The sequence below is a fragment of the Triturus cristatus genome, chromosome 9 (genome assembly GCF_964204655.1).
Source record: "Triturus cristatus chromosome 9, aTriCri1.1, whole genome shotgun sequence".
NCBI classification, from domain to species: domain Eukaryota; kingdom Metazoa; phylum Chordata; class Amphibia; order Caudata; family Salamandridae; genus Triturus; species Triturus cristatus.
The window spans coordinates 256,061,217-256,089,198 of NC_140592.1; the positions used below are offsets into that span (position 1 = coordinate 256,061,217).

Here is a 27,982-nt window from a genome sequence, read left to right on the forward strand (position 1 = left end):
ATCAAAGAAATTCAATAATCGCTCTCCTAATCAGAAAGCAAGTGTGAACAGGCAACAAGCCCAACTGCTTTTCGAAAAAATGACCAAACTAAGCTTCACCAACACAATAACGTTGATAGGTTTAGCAGAGTCATTGTGTGGGTTAGAGCTGTCTTCAACCTTGAAAGTGGGTAATTAGTTAAGAGGAGTGAGAGCACCACTCAAGTAATAATCATAGTCTTTGTCAGGGTGAACCTCAAAAGGCACTCAATAGCCTGAACTTAACCCTCTGGTAGAGTGGCAAAAAAGCTGTCAGGCTTAACTTAGTGGCTATGTATAAACTATGTATGCAGCAATCAACCAGTAATAAAATCAAAACCCAACACAAGAAAAACCGGAAACCAATTTAGATCAATTGAGTTCATTTCAATAAATGAGATGACACTAAAATGACAACAATGCAATCTACTTAGAGTAATGTGGGGAAACAAAATGCATAATTTTAGAGACCCCAAGGAGGTAGAGATCTTTGTCGATCAAATCAAGGCTCAAGGCTAAGGTTTTGGAAAAAAAAAAAGCAGAACAAGTTTAGGTGCCGGGTGGTTTATGAGCTTATAGGGGTTACTTTATAACAAACCCCAAGTGGTATAGGAGGGTTCCCTGGGGAGGGGGGGTAGGAGACATAGGGGTGGATCACAAATGTATTCATGCACTGGGTGGGGAGAAAAATAGGGAAAAAAAAGAAAAAGTCCTCGTTTACACAGTTCTTTAAAAGAAATTGCTAGGCAGTTGAGAAAAGTTTTCTTGCAATGTGCTTTTTGTTCGAGCAAAGCTGAGGATGGCTGGGTCGGTACAAACAAGTAAGATTAGAGTTTGTTCCTGGAACATTAATGGTTTAAGGGTCCCAAGTAGGAGAAGGAGAATATTTCAATACCTAAGGCAAGCTGAGTTTGATGTCATGATCCTACAAGAGACCCATCTCTTATCGGAAGAATGGGAGCTTGTTAAGGCTAAGCAAGGTTGGATAGAGGGTTCACTCCACACCACACAGCCTTTTTGTACTAAGGGGGTTGCTATTATTTGGAAAAAATCTGCAAATGCGGTTTTAGGTTCTTATAAGGTAGACATAAGGGGCGTTGGATCATAACGGAAATAAAAATACTAAATAACTGGGTTACCTTGGTGGGTTATTATGGGCCGAACATCGATGATGAGTCCTCGCTTAGAGCTATTTACAATCATCTACTTGACTCAACCTACCCTATCATCATGGGTGGAGACTTTAATGTTCTCCTAAACCCATTCTTGGATAAATCTAAAGGGGGTAAATCACTAAATTCGAAAATGGGCTCATTGATTAAAATACTGATGGCGGATTTAAATCTAAAAGATATTTGGAGAATAAAAAATAAGCCTATAAGCGGCCCAGCCAATTTTACCTTCCATAATAAAAAATATAAATATTATTCTAGAATTGATTACTTTTTGTTAGATGATAGATTGGTAGAATCAGTTGGGGCAATTTCTCATATACCTGAACATTTATCCGACCACTCTTCAGTTCAGTTGGTTCTAAAATTTTCTCATCAATCAGATGTTAAAAGATGGACGTTTGATAGGTCCATTCTTAATGATGAGTCAGTGGTTTCTCAGTTAAAAATCGACACTCTATTTTTTTTTTAGGTAAATGATAATTCTGCCCCGGTAGAGATAATATGGGACGCCTATAAGGCTTACATTAGAGGTAGAATTATTGGCATCGCAGCCTCTCTCAACAAGGCAAATAAAGATAAATTGAAGTTTCTGGAAGCCGAAATTCATAGAGCCTCGCTTGTACAATCAACGGATAGGATGAGTGTAGATCAGAGGGGAGAAAGTTCTGAACTATTGGCTAAGAGATAGGATCTGGCAGATTATTGAGATAGTATTGTTAAGAGAAGATGGGATGCTAGTAAATTGTCTAACTATGAGTATGAAGAAGGCAGTGGGAAACTTCTGGCCTGGAAATCCCGAGTCAATTTAACAAGAAATCTTATTAAAGAGGTCGTTAACATTGAATCAGGGGAGTTATCTTCTGATAGGGTCACGATGGAAAAAGCTTTTGAAAGCTTTTTTAAGGATCTATATACTGAAGATCTAGTTGTCACGAACTCCCAAATTAATAATTGTTTAGGAAAGATCTCTTTACCACTGTTATCTGAAGAGCAGGCTCAACAGCTCAACAGAAAGTTCGTACTCTCTGACATCAGGGCTGCAATAAAAAATCTAAAGAGAGGGAGTGCTGCAGGTTTAGATGCAATCCCTAATGAGTTTTATATCGCCTTAAACGAGACTCTTGCCCCGTTTATGGAGGTGCTTTTCAACAGTATTTTTACAAATAACTCCCCCATCCCCATTTCTTGGAACGAGGCAGCTATCACCTTGATATTGAAACCAAATAAAGATTTTAAAAAATGTGAGTCCTATAGACCCATCTCCTTGCTTAATTGCGATTATAAAATCTTTGCGCAAATCTTAGCAGGAAGATTAAATAACATAATAAGTAATCTAATCCATCCTGATCAAAAAGGGGTGCATTAGAGGGCGCCATCTGCAGGACTTAACCCACGAGCTAATTGGTGCTGTAGATATTGCCTCCTCTAATAACTTGCCACTGACGATCTTTGCATTCGACGCAGCCAAAGCATTTGACCGGGTCAACTGGTCTTGTTTACATCAGTTGGTCCATGCGTTTGGTTTAGGTGAAAACATTGCGAGAACTCTTAGGAAGATCTATAACTTTCCAATGGCTAGGATTATAGTGAATGGCAACTAAACCAATTCTGTTCCTTTAGAGCGAGGTACTAGGCAGGGTTGTCCTCTTTCCCCTCTTCTTTTTGATTTGTATATAGAACCACTTGCACAATTAATTAGATCTAGTAAGCTTTTTACTCCATTTGAATTCAGGGGGTGGTCAAAAAAACTGGCCCTATATGCAGATGACCTGATGATTTTTACAGAGGAGTCTCCCGCAATCTTGCCAAGGTTAGAGCAAATGTTGGCTGAGTTTGGGGAGATATCGGGCTATCAAGTGAATCCCCAAAAAAACGAGATTATGTCTTGGAATTGCCAATTTAGTTCACCCCTGGTACACCAGCGAATAAGATATTTGGGTGTTCAAATAACCCAGAATATTAGCGAGTTGGCTCAGGCCAATTTAGATCTTAAACGGAAGGAGATTAGAGCCTTACTGAAATCTTGGCGCAACCTCCCATTAACCATCCTTGGCCGATCCAACTTGGTTAAAATGTCAGTCCTGCCAAAACTGACATTTATCTTCTATGCAATCCCCCTTTTGTTCAGCCCAGCTGCTTTAAAACACTTGCAGTCTGAGGTTAACAGTTTTCTCTGGAGGGACAAGGGGACTAGGATTACATGGAAGAAACTGAGATGTGGAAAACAAGAGGGGGGTTTAGCTAGCCCTGATTTTGGGTTTTATAGTTGGGCGTTTCTTTTTAAGAACATGAGATCTCTTCTTCTTGATTCTCCCAACTTCACGCCCTATCTTTTAGCCATGTCTAATAGTATTTCGCAAGGGGGTGATGGTCTTCTCTTCAAAATCGGTCACTTGAAATACTTTAAAAAGATTAAATTGAAGGTGTTACAGTCGGCCTGTGAACTTTGGTACAGATGAGGAAATTGCTCACAATTCCTTATTACTGCCCTAGTGCCCCCATCTGGAACTCTCCAGGGACCGCAGAATGCCTAATTGATAGCTTATCAGCGCCTCTACGGGATTCTGGCTTTCAGAAATGGGGCCATTTGCTGTGTAACAACAAACTTCTGTCTTGGAATGAGCTTATGCTCCTGACAAATCAAAGCTTATCCAGATTTAAGTTCTATCAACTCTCCTCCTGGTTCATAAAGCAGGGTAAAATCGGCGGTATATATGATGAATCGGAGAACAGGTTCATGGTCCCATGCAATCAAAAAAAGGAAGTGGCAAAATGGTACTGGATTTTGATTGAAGGAGATCTACCATTGTTACCTATAGAGGAGCCCTGGAAAAGAGACTTGCCTTGCAGTGACATCTCGTCTTTATGGCAAGGATCTCTATGCACATTGTGGAAGGTTGTAAAGGCTGCATCATTTAGAAGGAATCATCTGTTTACACTCCACAGAGCTTACGGGACCCCGAAGAGGTTGTCTAAGTTGGGTGGCGGAGAGAAGGCCTGTTTGAAATGTAGTCTGAGAAGCGCAGATGACGTGCACATGTTTATGCAGTGTCCGCAGATTCAGGGCTTTTGGAGCCAAGTCAGTAGGATTATTTCAGAGGTAATGGGCCAAGAGATACAGGTAAGCCTGATTTTAATTATTTTGGGGATTTTACCTGAAGACAGTATTATTACCAAACTGTCAAACTGTCAAGTCTCATTATTGTTTGTTCTTATCCTCTTGGCTAGGGGAGAAATCTGTTTAAATTGGATTTCACCTAACGCTCCAAAGGTTTTAGACTGGGTGTCATCGGTTAAAAGAACTTACAAATTGGATATGGATTGTAAGGCAAAGAAAAGAACTAGATTTTGGGTAATTTGGGACAACTGGGTAAATAAAACTAACTGGAGCCTTGCAACTGCTTAGCACATAATACAAAGTCCAATGATTATGAAACAAGTGAGTCTTGAGGATAATGGTCAATGGGCAACTTTGGTTGTGATACCATCTTTGGAAATCCCCAAGCATAAGGCGGTTGGTCTCTCTAGATATCCATGAGGTGGAAAGAGTATTGCTGGGTTTCGTCTCTTTCCTGTGGGGTTGAAGAGGGTGCCATGATATCGCTATTTGATCACTCACTCTATTTTCGTTAATGAGGACAAAAAAAACCCAATGCAATAAGTAGTGCCAGAGTTATAAATTTTAAACTTTTGCATAAAAGTAGCTGCAAGAAACACAAAGTGCCAATCTCGGTTATCTGGTCCCGCTGGACCACGCCAGTGCCAAAAGTTCAAGCCAACTGCGATGGAGGAAGGGCAAACACAGGGACCAGGTTCCTTCCAGGGGAAAGTTTACCTTCTAACTTTGCCTAGTTCCATGCAAGGAGCCTTATTCAGATTTACCCATTGGCAGGGGGCGGGAGGAGATTGTTGTTGGCATGATGAACGGTCGCAGGTCAGAGGTTCCCACCGGCAGAAAATGCATGGCAGTCTTTGTTAATGCGAAGAGCGCCATGCCGATGAATTCTGGAGTGTGTAGCTGGGTTGGTTGCATCTGCAGTTAGATGCGGGTCTTGCGTTGGCCTTCGTGAACTCCATTCAATTTTGTTGATGAGACTGGAGTCGGTTCATTTCTGACACAAAGAGCCCAGAAACTCTGGATTATCACCAGCCGTGCAGTTCTTGTAGATTTGGGTTGGAGGATCTCACTCTAACACCAGCCAAGGGTACAGGACCTGTAGGGGCACCTCTGGATAAGAATTCACTCCAGCAACAGCCAACAGCAGAGTCCAGACAGGTCCTGGCAGGCCCAGTAGGTGCTGGTAGCTAGGCAGTTGCAGGGAAAGCCTCTGGAAGTGTGTTATGTCCCTGTAGCTCAAATAGCAGTTAGTCAACTGACCCTTGGAGTCATAAGCAGGTTCAGTCTTCTTTCAGGCTTCAGACAGCAGGGCAGTCCTGCTTTTGAGCCTCCAGCCTCCACAGGTGTAGGAGTACTCTGATGAGAGGTTCAGAGAGTCTCACGTTTATACCCAGTACCAGCCTTTGTGTGGATGTCACCCCCTTTGTCTAGACCTTACTTGGTTCTGCTGAGTTCTTCTTTTTCCCTTGGGTTTGGTTCCACTCTGTCTAGGGTGAAAACGCATACGCAGGCCCAGAAGTGACCTGTTTTGCCAGTTACAGGGAAGGAAGCTTCAGAAGTCAGGAAGGGTGTGGGCACAGCACTCAGGTAAATCTTTGAAGTGCAAGAAGGGCTGAGCAAAACCCCCCAGGCTATCTTGCTTGGGAGAGAAACACCCTTCCCCTCACCCAAGGTCCTTTTTTCCCCTGTCTAGAAGAAAACCACATAACACCACAAGGGAACCATTAACAGTCATGTGACTCTGGACACTGGCAGACAAGAACATTTGGTTTAGACATAAATATGCCAACTTTCTAAAAGTGTTATTTTGAAAATAGTAACCTATAATTTGATGTTACCATTAAAAAGGATCTAAAATTACAATTCAAATGAGTAGAAGAAGTATCTCTTTATCATCTCTCAAACTGAAGTTATCACTTACTAAGTGTAAGGTAACCCCTTGTTAGTCAATGGGAGAGCTAGCCATGCTGCTGTGAAAAATGGAGGGTTAAATACACATGTCCTAATTTTTTAATACCATGCACCCTTCCCTATGAGCTGTTAAGGCCTGACTTAAGGTGCCCTATATCTATTAAAAATGAAGGTATAAGCCTGGCAAAAGGTTTATTTTGGCAGGTTGAAATGGCAGTATAAAACTGCACGACAGGCTGCAGTGGCAGGTCTGAGACATATTTTTCATTGCTACTTTAGTAGGTGGCACACTGGGTATTTGTAGCATTACATTTACAGGCCCTCATACATGTAGCACTATTTACTGGGATCTTATAGGTAAATTAACAGGGCTAGTTAGGTGTATACCAATTTTACCTTGTTTGGCAAGGGAGAGCACAATCGCTTCTCCACGGCTTAGCAGGGGAAAAGTGCGCAGAGTCCTAATACCTACAAAAAAGGGTTCAGCAAAAATAGGGTAGTGAAGACAAACATCTGGGGGAATACCACACAAAGATCATCTTTTCCAACAAATCTCTTTTCACAGGATGCAGATGTTGTAGTGAGAAGACGTCTGTGGCAAGTTTTGAGTAAGTGGCCTTGAACTAGGTAAAACTGCAGGGGCCCTCACGGAAGAAGGAGAATGGACCCCAAAGGAAGGAGACACTTTGGAAAGGAAGCCCTGCAGGAAGCTCATGGGATTGTGCACTTCAGGAGACTGAAAGCAGGGGTTTCTTCAGGAGGCAGTGGAGATGGGGTGATAAATATGGAAAGAGAGGGCATGGAGGCTTTAAAAAGTGACCCAGTGAGAAGCAATACAGAGCTCCAAAATCTTGAGGGTAATGTGCTCTACAGGAGAATGGACTGATGGAGCGCTGGCAGAGCACTGGAGGAGCATGGAGGAAAGAACACTGCAGGAGCCTGGACGGAGTAAGTGCTGCAGGATCTTAGATCACACCTTTCAACCTTTTGAGTCATCGTCGATGGTGAGATTGAGATGATTTAAAGGATGAGCCCATTGTATTCAGTGGAGATAAAACATTTTCTTGGGTGAGAAGTGTTTTAGGTCAGGTGAGCCTATTCAGGTCAATGGGAGGCATCTTGCTTGTTTGAAGGGTGAAACCCTCCAGCTGAAAGCAATTTGAGCAATTTATTCTGGAGGGAGGAGGTGCTGCAAGAGACCAGAGAATTAGAACAGTGCCAGAAGATGCATGATTAAGTAGAGTAGTGAGGAGGTCAGAGAACAGACCCACTTCTGTAACCCTCATGCACCTGTACAATCCCATTGGGCAATACAGCTGAATAAGCTTCCTCCTATTATAAACCTTCTAAGTTTTCAAAAATGCAATCTCCCCATGCATGTCAGCTTGACTGTGGCTACACCCAATACAATTTTGCTCAAGAGTGGTTGGCATTAGAATGATTGAATACCTCTGCCATTCATAATTGCAGCAGTTGAACATCTCCTTCTAAGTTCACACCTCTTTATCTCTTTCCCCCTACATTGTTTTCAAGTACAACATCATGTACGTATGAGGAGGATTACTATAAAACGAGACAGTCATTCACAGATGGAATCCATGATCAACTTTGTCTCAAACTATTTGACTGTCCATTTCTAATGCACCGCAACCTCCTTTTACTTGTCATAATGTAGTTAAAAACAGCTGAAACATTGCACACTGCTTTCCCAAAAATGTAATACATTTTATTCTACTGTTATGATTAATGATGCATTAGCAATAGTTAGGTATTAAATATCTAATCTTTCATATTTACATTTGTCTGGGCCTAAAGGTTCAATTAAGTGTGCTGATCTTGTTTTGTCTTATCTTTCTCATCATCTCTTGAAATGTTTAGCCTTGACCTAAGAAAAGCAGCTGAAAGGAAATGTAGGGGGCCTCCTATTCCTTTCCTATTCCCAGAAGAATATGGTATGCCCGGGATTACTGGAATTTTTCTGATGTGGGTTCTCTAGTTTATAACTTCTGTTTCAATTTGATCCTGAGAGTGAGTTTCTGACAAACCACCTGACAACAATGACCTCCTAATCCTAGATGATTCAGTTGACTTCCATGAAAGCTACAATAACATTTCAAAGTTATATGGAGCATGTACAATGTACCTTTTGCCCAATGCCCAGAGTAATTAAAAGAAAGAAAATTTGAAATTAAACTCACAAATATTGCCTGCATCCTCAGCACAGGCTGTGGTCATCAGACTTTAAATATGTACCTCCTCTAAGAAGATTCACAGGGTCAAATGTACTGGGGCACTTTACCACCATACTCCATGCCTTTGACTGATAAATTGCTAACATATTTAAAGTTACATTTTCAATTCTTCCAATAGTAACATTGCATGTTTATGTGAGCATTGAAAGTAACTTTTGAGACTAACATTTTCAACATGTTATATTTAAAGTTATAAACTAGGTAAAGTTATATGAGTTATTTGTCAAACATGTGGCCTTCACTAAATAAGTAGCTGATAATCCCTAGAGTTACATATGATAACTCTTGAGGTGCTGCATTAAGAGCCTGGCTCTGTGCACATTATCTTTTCTCTATACATATTGTATATCAGCTTTTCTTTTTGCTCTTTAAAAATAAAAATAAAACAAATTTAGCATATCACTGCACAACACAGTGAACATAACCATTGAAGAAGAATTCTTAAACAGTCTATTAGTATTCCAAATAGAAGCATGTAGATAAAGTAAAGTAAAGCAGCTGTTCTCCACTTAAAACTTGAGAATTTCCCAGGGTTCTTTACTTATTTTTTGCATAATTTATGTATCACTGTAAGCCTGAAAGAATATTTCTTTAATATAAACGGGGTGCTTCCTTGTGTGTGGACAAAGCTCTGTCTCTCTGGCGAGCTCTAATGAGAGCGAAACACTTGTCAGGGACTGCTTTTTTCATTCCAGGTTGGTGTGGATTGTATTTTACCAATCCAAAGCTGTAATACTGTGCCTGGAATGGTAAAGGCGTTTGTCATTTTCTGCTTGGATTGGATGGCATTAACTAATCCTATGCCTAAAGACTTTGCTGCAAAAAAATGGCAAGAGGTTTTGTCACTTTTCTGGCTCAGCATGAATGGCACTAAGCTAATCCTATGCTTATAATCTCTGCTAGGAAATCAGACATTCAGGTGAGGAACTTTAGAGTATCAGTGGTGTTGTAGAGTGCTCCATGTAAAGGAGCAGCTCTCCACCTAAATCGTGGGAATTACCCAAAATACCCTACTTCCTTTTTTGAACACACATGCACACACACACACACACAAAGACAGACAGACACACACACACTGTTGGAAAATGGCCCTCTCTAAAGTGTCAGCCCAACATTTTGCCTTCTTCCTCTTTTATTTGACCTTCTTTTTCTTGGCTTTAGGACTCTGAGCACTTTAGCACTGCTATGCAGTGCTAAAGTGCATGCCATTCTACCCTAAACTTGGTGACATAGGTGCATACCCAATTGGCATATTAAGTTTACTTATAAGGTCCATAAAAAGGCATATATCATATACCCGGGGTCTGTAAATTAAATACTACTTGTGGGCCTGTAGCACTGATTGTGCCAAGCACACAAGTAGCCTTTCAAACCTGTCTCAGGTCTGCATTTGCAAGGCCTGTGTGTATGTGCAGTTTACTGCCACTTCGACTCGGCATTTAAGACTACTTGCCAAGCCCTAAACTCCCTTTCTATTGCACATAATTCACCCCAAGGTAGCTGTTGGTCACCCTAAGGGCAGTGTGCTGTGTAATTAGAAGGTAGGACATATACTGGGAAGTGTTGTATGTCCTATTACAGACAAGCAGCTAAATTTATTTTTCACTACTGTGAGGCCTACTCCTCTCATAGGCTAGCATTGGGAATGCCTTAAAACACTTTTAAGCTGTAATTCCTGATTAGAAAGGAGTAGCTGCATCATGTTTCTTATCTTTGAAATGGTAATGATGAAACCTCTGTACTAGTGAAGTTGGTTCTAACATTACTATTTTAGAAATGCCATTTTTAGAAAGTGGACATTTCTCTTCTCTTACTGCTCTGTGTCTCCAATATACATCTGGGGTGGGGGACGGTGACAGTTTGTGAATTCCCTGTAGACAGCTACAAACACAGGAAGGGTGGGTATGACAGAGAACTCGCTCTGCATCCATTTGCATTCTGAGAGCTATTGCTGAGCAGGAAGAGAGGGGGGACTGACACACCTGACTAGGCAGTGTCCTGTTTCCCACAAAAAGGGCTGATTACCCCCTACTGATAGTCTGGAGCCAGTCCTGGGAAGAAAGAACCTGTGTGCACTTCAAAGTCTCTTCTTTAATGTCACCCCCACTTCAAAGGCACAAATGGGTAGAAGTACTGGGCCTCTGACCCTACCAAGATAGTACATTACTGGACCTGTGAAGAGCTCTACAAGTAGAAAAGACTGCTGTGCTACAAGAATTGCCACTCTGCTTGACTGCTGCTCTGGGCGAACTGCTTTTCTGCTTTGCTGTACTGCCCTGCTGCCTGCTGATCTCTGCCCTGCTGAGGAAAAGGACTGGACACATCTCACTTGAACCCAGATTGATTCCAGGGGCTTGCTGGTTTGCTCCATGTTCTGAAGTCTCAAGAACAACAAAGACTTCCTTCAAACCTACAATCAGCCCCTGGACTTTGCCATCTGTTAGTCTTGCCCTGCAGAGTGGTGCAAACCCAGTCCTGGGCCCTTGAAAGGTAATTTCTGCCATTCTGAACCATCAAAATCAACGCGGTGATGACTTTGCGCCGATCGGAACCGACGCATTGCCCTTCGTCGCCAATGCAGAAGCTGATCAACGGCGTGGCTTCAATGTACTGCACGGCTTGATGATCACAAACAGCGTGGCTAACGACAATGCAGTGCCAGTATCGTCGCCAACAAAGCATTCATAACATGTGTTGATCTTCGATATTGACCCTTGCTCCATCCCAGGTACTTTGACAGCGGGACCAGTGTGAGTCCAGAAGCCAGCCTGCCCTTTATCGCAGTCTAGTGCGATTTCAAGTAACTAAAGCCTAAGGGCCCGATTCACAGGATCAACTTAAGACTAAATCCTAAACTTACTACTTTGTGGTATTCACAGAATGCACTTACTACTTTTGGTATTCACAGACTGCATTTACTACTTTTGGTATTCACAGAATGGATTTACGACTACTAACTTTACGTCCGCACTCGGGCCGGAAATTCCGGCCCAGAGGCGGAGCTTCCGGCCCGGAGGCGGGGCTTCCGGGCCGGAGGCGAGGCTTCCGGGCCGGAGGCGGAGTTTCCGGCCCGGAGGCGGAGCTTCCGGCCCGGAGGTGGAGATTTTGGCCATGGCCCCCACCTCCGGGCCGGAAGCTCCGCCTCTGGCCCGGAAGCCCCGCCTCCAGGCCGGAAGCTCCGCCTCCGGGCCGGAATTTCCGGCCCGAGTGCGGACGTAAAGTTAGTAGTCGTAAATCCATTCTGTGAATACCAAAAGTAGTAAGTGCAGTCTGTGAATACCAAAAGTAGTAAGTGCATTCTGTGAATACCACAAAGTAGTAAGTTTAGGATTTAGTCTTAAATTAATTCTGTGAATCGGGCCCTACATTTCCTACAGTTCTATTTATTGGATTTTTATTGTTTTCATCTTGTTTAACTCATAAAAACATCTAATTTTCTAATCCTGTGTAGAGCATTTTTGTGGGTTATTCATTGTGTTACTGTGTGTGTGTGTTGTACAAATACTTTACACATTGCCTCTTTAGATGAGTCTGACTGCTCTGTGTCAAGCTACCAGAGGGTGAGCACAGGTTATCTTTTAGTGTGTATCTAGCTTACTCTGACTAGAGTGGTGGTTCCTGCTTGGAAAGGGTGCACACCTCTGCCAACCAGAAACCCCATTTATATCACACACACCCAGCAATCATAGACAATTAGCTTAGGTAAGAACTACAATTAGGTTACTGAGGGAAAAGGGGAAAAGAAAAATGCATAGTTTCGTATATGGGCGGCATTTAAAACCAAATTAATATATACCTGAAACTTAAGGGAAATTAAAGTTTACAAAATGTTAAATTGGCTTTTGAAGTATACATCTTTCCGCTGAAGCCAGAAGAATACATTTAAAGTAAAATTAAGTCTATTCACCTACATTTAGTCTTCCAAGTATTCAAATTACAAAGCATCACCGCATCACAATAAATATTAGCTTGTCAAAATGTTTAACATTGCCAAAAGAGATGTCATTAAAAGTATTTCAAGACGGGTCTTACACACCAAACTTACCCAATGGAACACTTCTTCACAAGAAGGTGTCACTCTAGGACAGGATCAGGACAGATATGGAAAGCTTGAACATGATTCACTACATCTCTAATTGTGTAATTATTGTTTGGTTTGACTGCTAGCTTAATATGAAATGCCCAATACCGTCACCAGACAGAAATTAGCTTAACACAACATTGCATGGGAGCAAACTTGGAATGTTGATGGAGAATATTTAGTTGCTCAGAACCATGACTTGCATTGTAACATTTTGAGACAGCTTGCCAAGACAGAATAGTCTAGCCCAGGTAACATGCTACACAAGTATGGGAATGGAGGTGAAACAGACTAACTCCCAACCCTTTCTGTAGAAAGAGATTCTAATGGAGAGTTATAAACATCTCTAGGGACCAGCAATTAAAATGCAGTGACCAATGGCCTCAGTCAAAGAAATGAAAGAATCTGCAAAAACAAATATCTCAAACCAAAATCTCTATTTAATAATGATAACGAAAATCTTGGATTCACAAAATATAGTTGTTTTAAGTCACATTGAATACATGTTTCACATTGGGTTATGGTTCCTCCTCAAATATGCAATCATTCTCATTTTGTAGTACCTCACATTTATTGTTTTTAATATTTTGCACTTCTGAGAATCACACAATAATTAAAACAAACCTTTGAACATAAAATTAATACTCTCTTAAAATAACCAGTGTGCAGTGTTCCATATTATACATAATGTAATTGTACAAATATGACACTTCACAGAGAATGTAAATGTTCATTCATTTTCAGAGAATGTCTTATAGACTGTGGTGTGGAACACATTAAGAATTATTAATAACCATAAAATATACTTACTGGTAGACATGTGTTGGTATATTAGAAATCTGCTTATTTGGAAGAAAATACAATCCTAATTCAATATCAATGAGACAGAAATCATAACTATTGGATCGGATATAATGCTGCTTTAAGAACCTGCAGTAGAAAACAAGAATTGGCAAGGCTAGCAGGTCTGAGTTTAATGTGAAAATGCACGTACACACCAGCAAGCATAAATAATGTGTCCAAGTGATAGTGCATTAACTGTAGAATGTTTGACTTTGTCAGTGCTTGTTAGTGGTACTGGTACCATAGAAATTCTAATAAATAGTGGTATTTTGGTGGTGGAATTGGTGGCAGTGTTATTGGTGCTGGTGGTATTGGTGATTACATGTGTTCTGCTATTAGTGGTGGTTTTGGTGATGGTATTTCAGGTGGTATTAGTACTGTGGTGGTAATATTTTTGGTCTTGGTTTGAAGGTACTGGAAGTATATGAGGAGGAGTGCTGGTGTCAGTGGCTTTGTATATGAGGAGTGCTGGTGTCAGTGGCTTTGTTGTTACTGGTGGTGGTATCATTAGTCATGAGTATTGGGGGAATTTGTGGTGGTGGTGGCATTATTGGTGGTGTAATTTTTGGTGTGATATTGGTGGTGGTAGTTTTGGTAGTTTGTCTTATTTGTGGTGGTATGGTATTTGTGGGGTTGGTGATGGTATTGGAGGTGATCAAATTGGCAAGGGTGTTGTTGCAGACATTTGTGTTAGTAGTATTGGGGTAAAAGGAAGGTGATGTTGTGGTATGAGTGTTAGAACTGATACTGTGGTGGTGATACTGGTAGTGGTGATGGTGGTATTATTAACATGAGAACATTCAAATATCATGTACATTCCTAATTGCTTTTGTATATCACATCAGGATGGCATAACCCTAGGATAAATGTAGGTGAGAGCGCACACAATTTTATAACCTAAAGCAATGTGTTGCGGTATGCGTGCTGTGTTGCAAATATGCCTGCGAAGCATATGTTTGTGAAACTAACTGAGTGGCCTAGATCCTGAAAGGCGACTAGGACTGCAAACCGCACAGCAAGTAAGCGGTCATACATTCAGTTCAATTTTAATCAAAAGAATCCAATGAAATGTAAACATAATATACATCCAAATATTACAATTTAGCACTTTTCAATTATTTCCATTAACAAGCCAAATGATTGTTGAAATAATATTGCATATTTTTTCTGTACAAAAAGTAATTATTGCGATACCCAATGCATTTCGGGACACCAGGTCCCTTCGTCAGGGGTATTCTGTAGGGAGAAAAGGAAAACAGTTTCAAAAAGATGCGCTCTTGGGATCAGATTGAGTGTTAAACACTAGTGTGGTTTATGAACGCATTGTGCTCCCCTCACCACAGTGTTTGAGAAAATACCTAACATTCACAACACTTACTATCTTGACTCCGGTCGAATTGCAAACACTATGAAAAAGAAAGAAAACTATAGCAAACCAGAACCACAAAATAGTCAAAGAAAATCTCGCATTATATTATATAAATTGCCAGCTAACACGTACCTGCTGACTGTACGTGTGAGAATGATCACCAATTCAATTCCATACCCAAATATGTATGTAGGGCACCTGTAGATTCAAAAAGTGCCTAATTATTTAACTATTTCTGATAATGAATTAATTCCGGAAAAAACGGAAAGTTTTACCATAGCTCACCTTAAAATCCGACTTGATATACATATATGCGACCACACAAACAGAATCCGGGCCGTTTAATTCCTGAAAGGGAGCCCCTTCACAATATCAGATTACTTTGTGTCTCCTGCCCAACGTAAGACGCTCAGTATAAACTGTAAGTACGTGTCTCCTGCCAAACGCAAAACGCTCGGTCAAAAACTGTAAGTCCGGAAACCCAGAGCATAACCTCACAATATTGGCGAGACTATTACCCCCAAAAGAATAGTACATGAATGCTGCTTACCGAAATATGCTGGCAACAGATCCCGCGGTCAACCGTTCAAATTAGCGTTTAGCGTTCGCCCGTCTTAGTGAACTTCCTGGTATATACGTAAGCGCGATGACGCGATCCAAAAGTGGTAAACACTAAAAACGGACTCGATAAGTTGTACTATGTGTCGCCAAGGAAACTGAGTGCAGACCCAGAAGTGGTCAAACCCAAAGAAATAAAATGATAGACCGTAAACGGAAAAACGAACGGCGAGGTGCTTAAAGTGCATTAATACCCTTAAGGGAATATGTGAAGTATATCTGACAGGCAGTGTTTATACACTTAATACAGACAATTACATTGTGATCCTGAATAGACATAGTCATAAGTTCAATATTTCTAGGATTCATGCAGCCATGGTTGCTACAGTTAAACCATTAGAAATTGCACCATTTAAAATAAAGAATTTGTAATCATTCATATGCAGACATCTACTATTTCTAATTATACCTTTGCGTGTCTCAGTGTTTGTGAAGGTGTCTAAAGATTCCTGTGGTATTATTCCAGGTGTTTGTAAATGACCTCATAATGGCCTCAATGATGTGGTGTGGTACCAAGTGTGGATCCCTTAGTGATTCTTCAGATCGCTAGTATATGTTTCTAAAGAAAACAGGCCATCTCCAATTTGTCATTGAGACCATGTGGCATCATGGTCTGCAGTTTCTTTATCCAAAACACTTCTCTCTGTAAAAGATGTTTAGAATTGTCTCTATCTGGAATTTTTGGTACTTGCTCTATGATTTGGAATTTCAATTGTGCAATCTTGTGACGTTGTTCTTCCCAATGTACCGCTAAACTTGAAGTAGTACTCTTTGTGCGAATTTTACTTTTGTATTCCGTCAAGCTTATTTTCATCTTCCTTTCAGTTTTAACCACATACAACAGCCCGCAAGGGCACTTTATTGTGAAAACAACCTTTTCAGAGTTGCACGTCGTGCTACTCTGAAGTTTGATTTTTGCACCATTTCGGGGATGTAGCAAAATTTCTCCAAGAATTACATTATTACAATGGATGCAATACCAACACTTGTGTGTTCCATATTTAGTAGTTGTAGACTCCATTGTAATTGGTGATTTAGTTTTTTTCGATAGCATTTCTTTGAGATTATGCGCTCTTGTATACGCAAACAAGGGTTTCTCCCAAAACAACCTGTTAAAATCAACCTCAGATTCTAATAAGTCCCTGCGTTTGCAGATGATCCTCTTCATTACTGGCGATGCAGTAGAATATTTAGACACAAATACAAGGTGGGTATTTGGTTGTTTAGTGACCTTTGTGAGTAGTTGTTCCCGGGACCGGTTCTTGACTTTGTGTAATTGTTGGTTCAAAAGATCTTCAGGGTACCCTCTTTGGGCATAATTCATTATTTGTTGTTGCCATGTTTATTCGCAAACTTTATCCGTAGACGAGATACGTCGAGTTCTTAAAAACTGAGAGACTGGTAAATTCTTTATTAGAGAAGGTGGATGAAAGCTAATAAACAGTAGAGCATTGTTTTTATCTGTAGGTTTTTTAAACACACTGGTGTTCACCTGACCTGATTCAATATCGATCCAGACATCCAAAAAAGAAAGCGCGTTTTTGCTGATAGCATGGGTGAATTGTATTCTTGGATCTGTTAGGTTCAGTGTGCGTATGTTATTGATCAACGTTGACTCTGATTTGTTCCAGATGAGAAAGATGTCATCAATAAATCGACGAAAAAATACCAGCCCGTCTTGCCACATGGGATCTGATAAAATATAATAATCTTTAAATTTGGCCATGTACGTGTTAGCATAAGCAGGTGCTCCCGGAAAACCCATGGAAGTTCAGTTCAACTGTATAAATAACTTCTCATTCCAATTGAAATAGCTGTTCTGTAGACAAAATTCCAATAGTTGTAGAATGAAACTTTTGGGTGCATCCACATTTTCTTGTCTTAATAATGCCCATTCCACTGCTTCCAGACCATTCGCATGCGGTATGGAGGTATATAGTGCAACCACATCAATGGTGCACAAAATCCAGTTCTCAGAACTGGGTATGGGGTTTGTCGTAGATTTAATTAAAGTGGCCCCTGTGATATGCTGGCTAAAATCTTGGCTTAACCAGGAGATTTCTCTAACCCATCGGATACTCAGGGATTGCCTTGCTTTGGATAGAGCCCTGAGAATTCCATGGTTAGTATATGTTAAAAAGATGTTGGCAATAGCAGGCAGACCAGAGCTATTTCACTCCCTGCATCGTATTAATAAAAAGGACATTATGGGGATTAAGACTGCATTACTAACACGTTTCATGGCTGACAGGGAGGACACAGAATTAAATAAACCGTTAGTGAGAAGGAACTACGGGTTAATAACTGTCCCCGGTCTTGAACCTTACCTGACATTTGTAACCATGCCACTTCATAGGTCCCTTCTTACCAAGTTCCGCCTAAATTTGATTCATTTTGTGCTAGGTTTTTATCCCACATGGGCTACTCCTGATAATGCTACACCATGTGATTGTGACAATTTTTCCTGTCAAGATACATTACATTTTATTATGTTTTGTGAACATTATGCACAGATTAGGTCAAAATACTTGTTACCTATACTTAAAGGGGCTGGTTTTGTTCAGGTTCAGCCTGCGCTTCTGTTCTTACAGCTGATGCCTAATATTACTGTTGCTTTCCACGTAGCAAATTTTCTAGTGGCAGCCGTTCGTATTAGCAAGAAGCGCCTTAGTGTACGGCCTAGTTTTAATATAACTGATGTGGTCGTGACGGAGGGTGGCCTTTAGGTGTGGAGTTTTCTATCCCTGTTAGACTTTTTAATATGGAAATTTTATCTCTATATTTTATTTATCTTTTTTTAAACTTAGAATTGAACCCATGAAATAAGTTCTCTTCAAAATTTTTAAACATTGGTAATGTTATTATATCTGTAATTGATGAATATGCACCTTGTATTTTATGTAATGTGACTATCTGTTTGTATTGTCTCTTTTTTTGATCTTTAATTGATCGAATAAAAGTAATTGACTGACTGACTGACAGTTCTCAGTCGATTCCTCTTTGACTGTGTTCAAGCTTCGTAAAAATAATAATAACCCTAGGATAGCCATACAATATGACAAAATAAAAAGCAACAGGAAGAGTGTGGTTTGCCCTTGCGTCTTAACAAAAGCATAACAAATGCTGTAACAGTCAAAAAAGAATGTTTTTTTTACAATGCATATATGAGTTTAAGAAATTAATGTGTTAAAAGTGTAATCGCTGAAAGAGGCTGATCCAATAAATCAAAGATTGAAGGGGCTGATATAAGGCTTTCTCAATGTTTATTATAAGCAAAAGGTCATGTAGACAGCTTCACTGTCAATCTAGACCTAATAAGTGAGTTCAGGAGAAATTGTGTTTAAAGATAGCACTATTAATGATTTATTCTGCAAAACCTAACCTTCTTTAAGGTTTTATATTAAGGTACTGATACTATGGCGGTCATTCAGAGACTGCTAAATGCTGGGCATCCTCCGAAAAGCACTGGATGCCTCCTTCTCTTTGATTTTCCCAATAGATTTAAAACTGGACAAAGTGCTGTATTAGGATACTTTGTCTGTCCATGTTCATCAAAAGGTTCACGCTATTTAGGGCAGTCCTTCATATATATATTTTTCCTGTTCGGGAGTGCCAGGGAAAACCTGGTGGTCTCAAATAGAAAATAAAAGAAAGGATCCAAATTTACTGGAAATAAACTTCCAATGATTCAGGGCCACTGAGTTTTATTTTGCAGAAATAGCTTCCTGTTTTGGGGTTTATTCAGCAATATAAAAACAAATGCCATCCATCCCTATGAATGGTGGACAGCCAGCTTTTCGGTTTTGCTGAAAGGTCTTCTGTCACACTCATGGAAGCACTTTTGAAACAATGATTGCCTCCATTTTGGCCGGGATCTTTGAACATGTAGGGGGTCATCTACTGCGGACTGGCGAACCATTGACCATGCTCCAAATGATCCAGTTTGATTTTCATCTACCCCAATGAATAAAACTACTCAAGTCATTCAACAGTAGGAGGACTAGAGAGATGCATCTCTAAGCATGTAAATAGATGTCTTTGATCAAGAGACAATTCATAAAGTAAAAATGTAGATCAGTGACTTAAAAACTCATTGCTAATACCTCTTCGTGGTCTACTATCCAATTTTGCAAATTCCTGCAAAGTTGACACAATCTTTCTCAGTGATAATAAAAAGAATGATTACTAATTTTGAGCGGGTAGTAGTATTTGTAGAAAATAATGGGCCCGATTCACAAAAGTAATCTGAGGCAAAATCCTAACTTTACGACTTTGGTATTCACAAAAGTCATTTAGGAGTAGTACATTTAGGATTTTTTCTTAAGTTTATCCTAAGTTTTGGTCTTAAGACAAAATCCTAACTTAAGTTAAACTTAAGTTAAACTTAAGTTAAACTTAAGTTAAACTTAAGTTAGGATTTTGTCTTAAGTTTGTCTTAAGTTTTGGTCTTAAGACAAAATCCTAACTTAAGTTAAACTTAAGTTAAACTTAAGTTAGGATTTTGATTTCAGACCAAAACTTAATACAAACTTAAGACAAAATCCTAACTTAAGTTTAACTTAAGTTAGAATTTTGTCTTAAGACCAAAACTTAAGACAAACAAGACAAAGTCCTAACTTTACTACTCCTAAATGCCTTTTGTGAATACCGAAAGTCATAAAGTTTCAAAGTTAGGATTTTGTCTCAGATTACTTTTGTGAATCAGGCCCGCTGTATCTAATATACATTGGTAAATGCACTTTATAAATAAAGAAATAAAACACTATTAACTCCTAGTTTAATTTACAGATAAAGATTCCTTGTAAAGATCTGGTAAATAAATCATACTGTATTGTTTACCCAGTAATAAAAGACAAATGAAGAAATGTTATACCTGAAGCTGCGACATCTGCGATTGGTCTGTGAGTGACATGAGCCATGAATCCAACAATGGAGAAGATGACGAAGCCAGCAAACATACTTGTGGCTGAATTTATGCAGCACACTATTATCGAATCCCTATATTAAAAGAAAAAAGCAAGATATTAATAAAGTAGTACCTGTTCTATGTAAGTCTTGTCAATTTCTGCCATATTCTTAAATTCATTATAAAAAAAAACAATGTGATGTGAGTCATCAGGAAATCGTTTAAGCAGAAAGTGGTGGTTTCAGTGGCGTAACGAAACTTGAGGTGCCCCCCCTGCAAAATACACCACCTATCACATTTTATGAGGAGGGCCCCGGAGACCCCCGCACCATCGGGCTACAACGACTTTTGTTACGCCACTGCTGGGAACCACCGATGGTCATTAAGTAAGGGTAGTTACTTTGCTTTGGTCTTGTGTGGGAACAGTGAGTGCAGTGAGAGGGTTGGAGAGTCTTTCATTAAATCACACGAATGAGCCATGTTGGACCTCGTCGACAGACAGCCTTACACCTCTAAAACATCATTTTAGTCGAGAGTGGAAGACCTGGGGACTGAGGGGAGGTCTATTCCAGTTTATACCAAGTGGCCATTTTAGGACTTCTGACTTACTAACTGAAGACAGAAGGAGTGTAATTCTAGGAAACAATAAAACAGATCATGACCTGCTGGGTGCTGTGTGATAGAGGTGGGCGAGCCAACAAATTACCAAGGAGAGGCAAGCCAGACTCTAAGAGCCCAGGCATGAGCCGAGCCCTGAAAATGTTTATCATGTGAACTGTGCAACAAATACCATGTAGCACAGTGCACTGCAGAAGCATTTCAACTTAGTACATCATCCCTTATCACTGCTTTAAGACACATATTAAAATTAACAGTTTTCAAACATGAAATTAAAAACATTCATACCCCTCCCGCCACCCGCCATGACAACAATACCATTAGTGAATTACAAGACAAGTCAGTTATCATGTGCACCTTGTTTGTGGCCTAGATTTTTACATGGAGCAACATTATAGCCTATTTAAATCAGACAGAAAAAAGGTGGTTGTAAGCGTACATCCCGATATTGCTTATCTTAAAGTGCTCAAATGCATAAAGGAAGCACAGTGATTACAGAAAGTATTTGCCTAAGAACACACAGTTTGGTCAAGAAGGCAAGCCGGGAAAAATCCAGAGCTTTCTGATTTACATTGTTACATTTAACCTCTAGATGGGTATTTTTTCCCTCTCATGTTTCACATCAAATGTTGATGTTTTTCTTTAATTCTTGGTGCATTAGTTTATAGCATGGGTGGCTGGCAGAAGCCACATGAAAGCTTCACTCATCTTGGGCTTGAGGTTCCAAGAGGACCTCAAGCTTTTCCAGAGCCAGGCTCGAGCATTCAGTGGCTCGCCCACCTCTACTGTGTAGACGCCTAGACGGGTTCTGTTTGGAGAAGCTTGAACCGACTTGGAGAGTCCCCATCAGGAGCATGTCCCCTTACTAATTTCACTCCGGTTGCAGCAAGTGAGAGTTGTCTGGTAGTACTAATATTAGCCCTGGGTGAAAGGTTAGTTATGGCTGCCAAATTCATACAATTTCCAAATTGTGTTTTTATGCAACATTTCTTGAAAGTTGTCAGAATGCAATTTTGTGTACTTTTTGCACACAGGAGGCTCATTTGTGCAAAACATGCCTCACCGGTGGACACGTTCTGATAACACCAATCTAATGCCGATATTTATTAAGACTTTTTTAATGCAAAGTGTGCTCTCGCATGAAAAAGAAATCTTGTGTGAACCTGCAAACTACATTAAAAAAAAAAGTGCAGTTTGACAAATGTAATGATTTAATGAAATTTTGTAAAAAAATAGCAAATATTTTCATACTGCTTGTTATTGCTATAAATTCCTCTTTTGTGTGTTACAATACTTTCCTGGTATCTGTAGGATGTGGATTAGTGATAGCGAAAAGCCCCATTAAAATTATAGTGATGAACTAAAGTTATGTTCAGGGCCAGCCCGCAGCAAATGGCGTAATTGTAACTTGAGGGGCCTCCTTCCGGACTTACTCAGGTTCTCTCAGGTACTACACTGAGGGGGCCCACTGGATGTCAGGCCACCCCGCACTGTGGGGGCTGCGGGGGCCTTTTTTCCACCACTGGGTTGATATGGGTCTGATTACGAATGTGGTGGATGGGATACTCTGTCACATTTGTGACAGAGTATCCAATCACCCAAAATCGTAGTCAGGCCCTTTGTCTTTTATGTAACACACTTATGTTTTTTGCAAACAGGAAACTGACAGTGAAGGAAATAAACATTGCTCAGGACGTCAGATCATGTCAAAAGAATTCAGAAATGCTTGATGCCCTGTAGGCTTGATAAATAGTATTAGCAATTCAGTGCTTGGAAATTAATATGTAATGTTGTGCTACATTAGATACATTTATCCCTTCACCTCCTTCTATACTCATTGACTCTTTTGTTAAAGGTTTATGGATATTGTACATAGCAGTCAAAAAGTGTAAATTGTTAGCTTCATATGACCAAAACTGCCTAATACTAATCTAATAAATATTTTGATGTGAATTATGTGCTATACTCTTAAAATCACTTTCTTCTAACACAAATTTTACTTTCAATTTTTTTAAATTAAATTTATTTTAAAATCTTGTCTTTAAGGATTTTAACATTGTCAAAGAAGAACTGGAGACTTGCATGCTCATTTAGAGTTTGGCAGATTCAAGCTCACTCTTCCCCCTCCCCACTCTCCCATGGTTCCAAATGCCAGAGCCTCCACTTGCTTCTCATGTGAAACCCTTGACCTGACAGCCTATCTGCCACTGGGCCACCAGCAGGTAATAGTGACAGTTGCCCTGCCTTACAGGAGTGTATGGCATGGCGATCCATAGCAGTAAAATAAATTCATCAACCAAACACCTAGGGGGAAGCCGCAGTACTCATCAAGGTCATGGATCTTTTATTTTACAAGATCAAACTCTTGCTTTGCAAAGCTCTCTACCTTTGGTGCAGAAAGGGCATGGTGGCTGCATTAAAGAATTTAGAGACAACCCTTATGCAGGCAGGTATCTCTAAATCATATGGCTGGTCCAATGTTTAGAATGTGGAGTCCATAGCTTTTGCTGATCATCAACCATTTTTTTAAAATAAGGTGCTTTCTTTGAAGACCTTTTGTGTTGATCACATCTTACAAAGTGAAGGTGTAACAAATATTCTCAGTTTATTTTATTTTATTCTTTTATAAGTGATTTTCTAGTTTCTTGAATAAAAAGAAAAGCAACACTTAATGGAATCTATTGGTCTTAATCTCATGTTGAGGAGGATTCCTCCTGCTGTTTGCATTTGAGATGTTGGGTGCCTATCTAGTGTGGGACACATATTTCGGTGGTGCATGATCCTGAAAATGAGGATTTTGATAAAAAAATATATGATAGGTGGAACTATTCATTTGAAGAGTCACCTTCTGGGGCAAAAATGAAAGAAGGCTGTAATTTATTGCTACATTTGGAATAATACTTTGCCTGCTGATTCACTATGAATTATTGTGGTCCTCCAATTAGAATACCCTGAAGAAGTTCACCTTCGTAAAGGAAATGTGTTGGCTGAGACTGTATCAATTTGAATTTGTACAGAATGATTTTTGTGAACATGAAATGAAGAGGAAACAAATAATGTGGGTATTTGATTGAACTCCCTTATTTATTAGGTTCACCACTTTATTAATGAATTTGTTATATGCTTTGCAGAGGTGTAAAGGAGCAACTGATACTATTAAGGTGTGCACCAAATGTAACTCTAGGGACGAGTATGCAAGTTGAGTTTTATCTTTCACTTTTTATATTTGTTTGGGATACTAATGGCGTAAGTGAATCTACTGGAAATTACATATTGCCACCAATATAGTGCATCGGTATCCTTCATCAACATGTCTGTATCCCAAACTACCAAAGTCACATAGGGGAGACAATATTACTTTTCCACATCTTACATTTTCACCTATGGATACATATAAAAACTTGATTATATGCAACTGTGTCCATTAATTTCATGGATAATGCACCCTCAAAGAGGTGTGAGATATATTTGGAAAGACAAAGAAATAGTCAGTGTTAATCTATTATTTTTGAAGGATACTTGTTTTGACTATGCTTACTGGTTCTATCTAGGACACTTGATTACTTCCACTATATGCTATAGAAGATGCAGAACTCACCTGAAAGTTTAAATTTGATGCTACATTGGAAACCATTTGACCAGATTACTACAGATTTATTGGCTCGTGTCTTCCTCCCAATTGTTAGCTTTAACTCATTGAATGCTCTCTCCATAATCCACAGAGATCTGAATGGTTTTGCATTGGTCCTCTCTTGTAGTAGAAAAAAGTTACTATTTACCAAATTAGATTAAATGTTCTTGTAATAATCAATATCCTAATTACTGGAAATCCCAGATTAGACATTCCTTGCTTTAAGTACAATCTGCTGAATTGTACAGGTGTTTATTCAGAAAGACACAGTTCTCCTTTCTTTTTAAAGACTCATCAAAATTTGGATCTTTATTCCATCTTGAGCTCATACATAACCACTCTAAATTCTATATATCAAAGGATCCAGATAAGATTTTGAATTGCCATCACCATAATAATTGACCTAGACCCGTCAGACCCATGGAATATTGGACACTGGCTGTCGTCTCTTCCAGAATCACTTACTTCAGGGCTTTAGGAGGCTTGAAAAGCAGGACTGTCTGAAAGTACTTGAATATTCCCTCTCCCAGCAAGTTTAACTTTCTTCAGGACATCAGGGAAATAGAAAAACTGTTTTCTTCCCTCTTTTTGATTCCAAGCTCTCAAACCTGGGCCATAGAATACATTTGTTGACCTCACTTTGCTCCACCAAGCTGGAACAAGACTATGGCTAATATGAACTAACACATTTTCCTATAGACAAACAATAGGTGAAACTCTTTGATACATCAGGCTCTATATTCCTCATCCTAAACTCTCTTACCTTCTCAGCCATAAGACCAGATGAAGAATCAGACACAGGCCATTGAACGTTGTCTTTCTATATTGGCCAGAAAATGTAACTGTCATTAGGGTCATCCATGGAGTTTGCCAGCCATCCAACACTGTATAATAATCAGGATTAAGGGTATATTATTGAACAGCCTGATATTTGACCAATCTAATGATCAGTGCCTTACTTAATGTTCTGTAGTTCCAGCCACATGCTACAAACCCCTTCTGGTGGCCTAACCTAAGTTCACATTTTGCCAGATGCACACAGTTTGACCTGTCAGCCTTTGGGTGGTCTTCCCCCAAACATTTTTGCCTTCCTCCTCCATTTTTTCTAAACTCATTATTGTTGGCATTAGGACTCGGAGCACTTTACCACTGCTAACCAGTGCAAAAGTGTAAATGCTCTCTCCTCTAAACAAGTTAATATTTGCTCAAGCCCTATTGCCATATTAATTTACTTATAAGTCCCTATTAAAGTGCACTACATGTGCCCAGGTCCTGTACATTAAATGCTACTAATGATACCGCAGCACTGACTGTGCCACCCACTTCAGTAGCCCTTTAAGCATGTTTCATGCCTGCCAATGTAGAGTCTGTGTGTGCAGTTCAAACTGCCATTTCAACAGGGCAAATACACCTTTGGCAGGCCCAAGCCTTGCTCTTTAATACATATTATTCATCCCTAGGATAGGTCCTGGACAGCCCAGAGGGCAGCGTGCAATGTATTTAAAAAGCATGACCTCTACTTTTAAGTTTTACATGTCCTGTTAGTGAAAAACCTTAAAATAATTGTTTTTACTACTGAAAGGACTCCCATAGGATACCATTGGAATTGCCTTATTACATTTTATAAGTGTAATTTCCAAATGGGAAGACTGGTTCAAGATTGGTATCTTTAGAGTCCTAATTTAAAATCCTAATTTATGGTGAAGTTGGATTTTAAATTATATTTCTGAAAATGCCACTTTTAGAAAGTTGCCATTTTCTTGACTTAACCATTTGGTTTCCGCAGCTTGTCTCTGGTCATGTGACTGGGTGTAATTGGCAGTAGTACTATATGAAATCCTCCTAGATAGCCACACACAATGGTAGCTTAGATGTGACTGAATAGGCCATCAATGGCAGGATGAGAGGGAGGAGCTGGGCCCAGCCACACTTACACCTTAATAGGCTGTGCCCTGTCCCCACACAAAGGACTGCATACCCTCTGTAGTTAGTCTGGAGCCAGGACAGGGAAGCCAGGGCATCTATGCACTTTAAAGGAATGCCTCTAGAAGCTATTCCCCACTTCACAGGCACAACTGTGTATAAACGGAGTACCTCAGACACCACCACTTCTGGACCTGTGGACACACTGCCAGGAAGAAGATCTGCTGTGCTGCTGAAGGGCTGCCACTCTGCTGGACCTGTGGCCTGCTACCCTCTTGCCTTGGTGAGAAGGGCTGGACCTGCATCTCTTGAACTCAGAATCTAGAGTGACCTCAAAGTCTAGTTGGCTGGCCTTCTGATCTGAAGCCTCAGGGACTTATCAGGCTTCCAACCATCTTGCACCGGCACCTGGACTCTGCCATCTGTGATTCTGCCCTACCAAGTGGTTCCACCCCTGGACCCTTGGACGTGGGCCTAATGTGCTTGCCAGTGGAAAGGATGCATTTTCTCTGCTGAGTGATGCATCCCCAAACAGAACCGATGCATCTTCTTGGCTGAGCGGCACATTTCCTAGCAGAACTGAACCATCGCCACTACTGCATGGATTGGACACATCACAGAACACCTGTATCACCCTAGTAGTCCTTGGAACTGACTGGTCACTCTTGGTGCGATGCATATGCAGACCAGGTCCTCACATCTCTCATTGACAGCAGCCTAGATGCTGTCAGACTGCGCATCACAGCTTTGCAAATCCTTGCAACAGACACATCACAAGCTGCGCTTTGCATACCTGCTGCCAGGACTTCACATTGCAAGCCCCATTGATGGGATCTTTGACATTGACACAACAGAACCTCGCACCTCAGCCTCGCTGCATCTCTGAACCAACACTTCGCTTCAGCTGTTCTGTGTTTCTTCGACCCAGATCCATGAAATGCTCCCAACGTTCCATCCTTATTGCTGCTATTTCTTACTATAAACTTTAAGTGTTGCACAAATAGTTTATGTCTCTAAGTTAAGCCTTACTGTTTTGTGCTAAGCTACCAAGGGGGTGGGAACAAGTTAATTTGGGGTTTGCTTGTGCCTTATCCTGACAAGGATTTTGGTTGCTGCTTGACCAGGGCTTATTTCCTAGTCAATTAACAACACAGTTTCTTACACATCCTCAGTCCACCAATGTTATTAATGAAATCAACAAAGACTACCATTCACCAGAAGCTACAACAAGCAGGACATTTGTAATCAAATCCTAACCATTATTGTCTCAATACTTTGCATGTGATTGCACCAAAGTGTCAGCATCATATCACACTAAATAAGAACATTGAATGCCTGTCTGCAAATCCTGCTTCATTTAGAATTTTGGCCCTGGTATGCACATCTTCAACAGGGCCCTCTTTCAATTTGCAAGAAAAATGTATTTGATCTTTGGTGCCAAAGCTTGGAATAATATATCAAATGACCCTTGCAGGCACATCATAGTCATCAACACAATTCAATTACCTTTTGCTATGGC

The 27,982-nt window shown here is 40.2% G+C and overlaps 1 protein-coding gene across 2 annotated transcripts in view; it reads right to left on the bottom strand.

Moving 5' to 3' along the window:
- SLC6A1 (solute carrier family 6 member 1) overlaps positions 1–27,982 on the bottom strand; it is a 558,279-nt gene that overhangs the window by 116,961 nt on the left and 413,336 nt on the right. For both annotated transcript variants that reach the window (XM_085624874.1, XM_085624873.1), the window contains one exon: positions 20,259–20,383. In XM_085624874.1, coding sequence (XP_085481000.1) covers positions 20,259–20,383 — 125 coding nt within the window. The remainder of the gene's footprint in view (positions 1–20,258; positions 20,384–27,982) is intronic.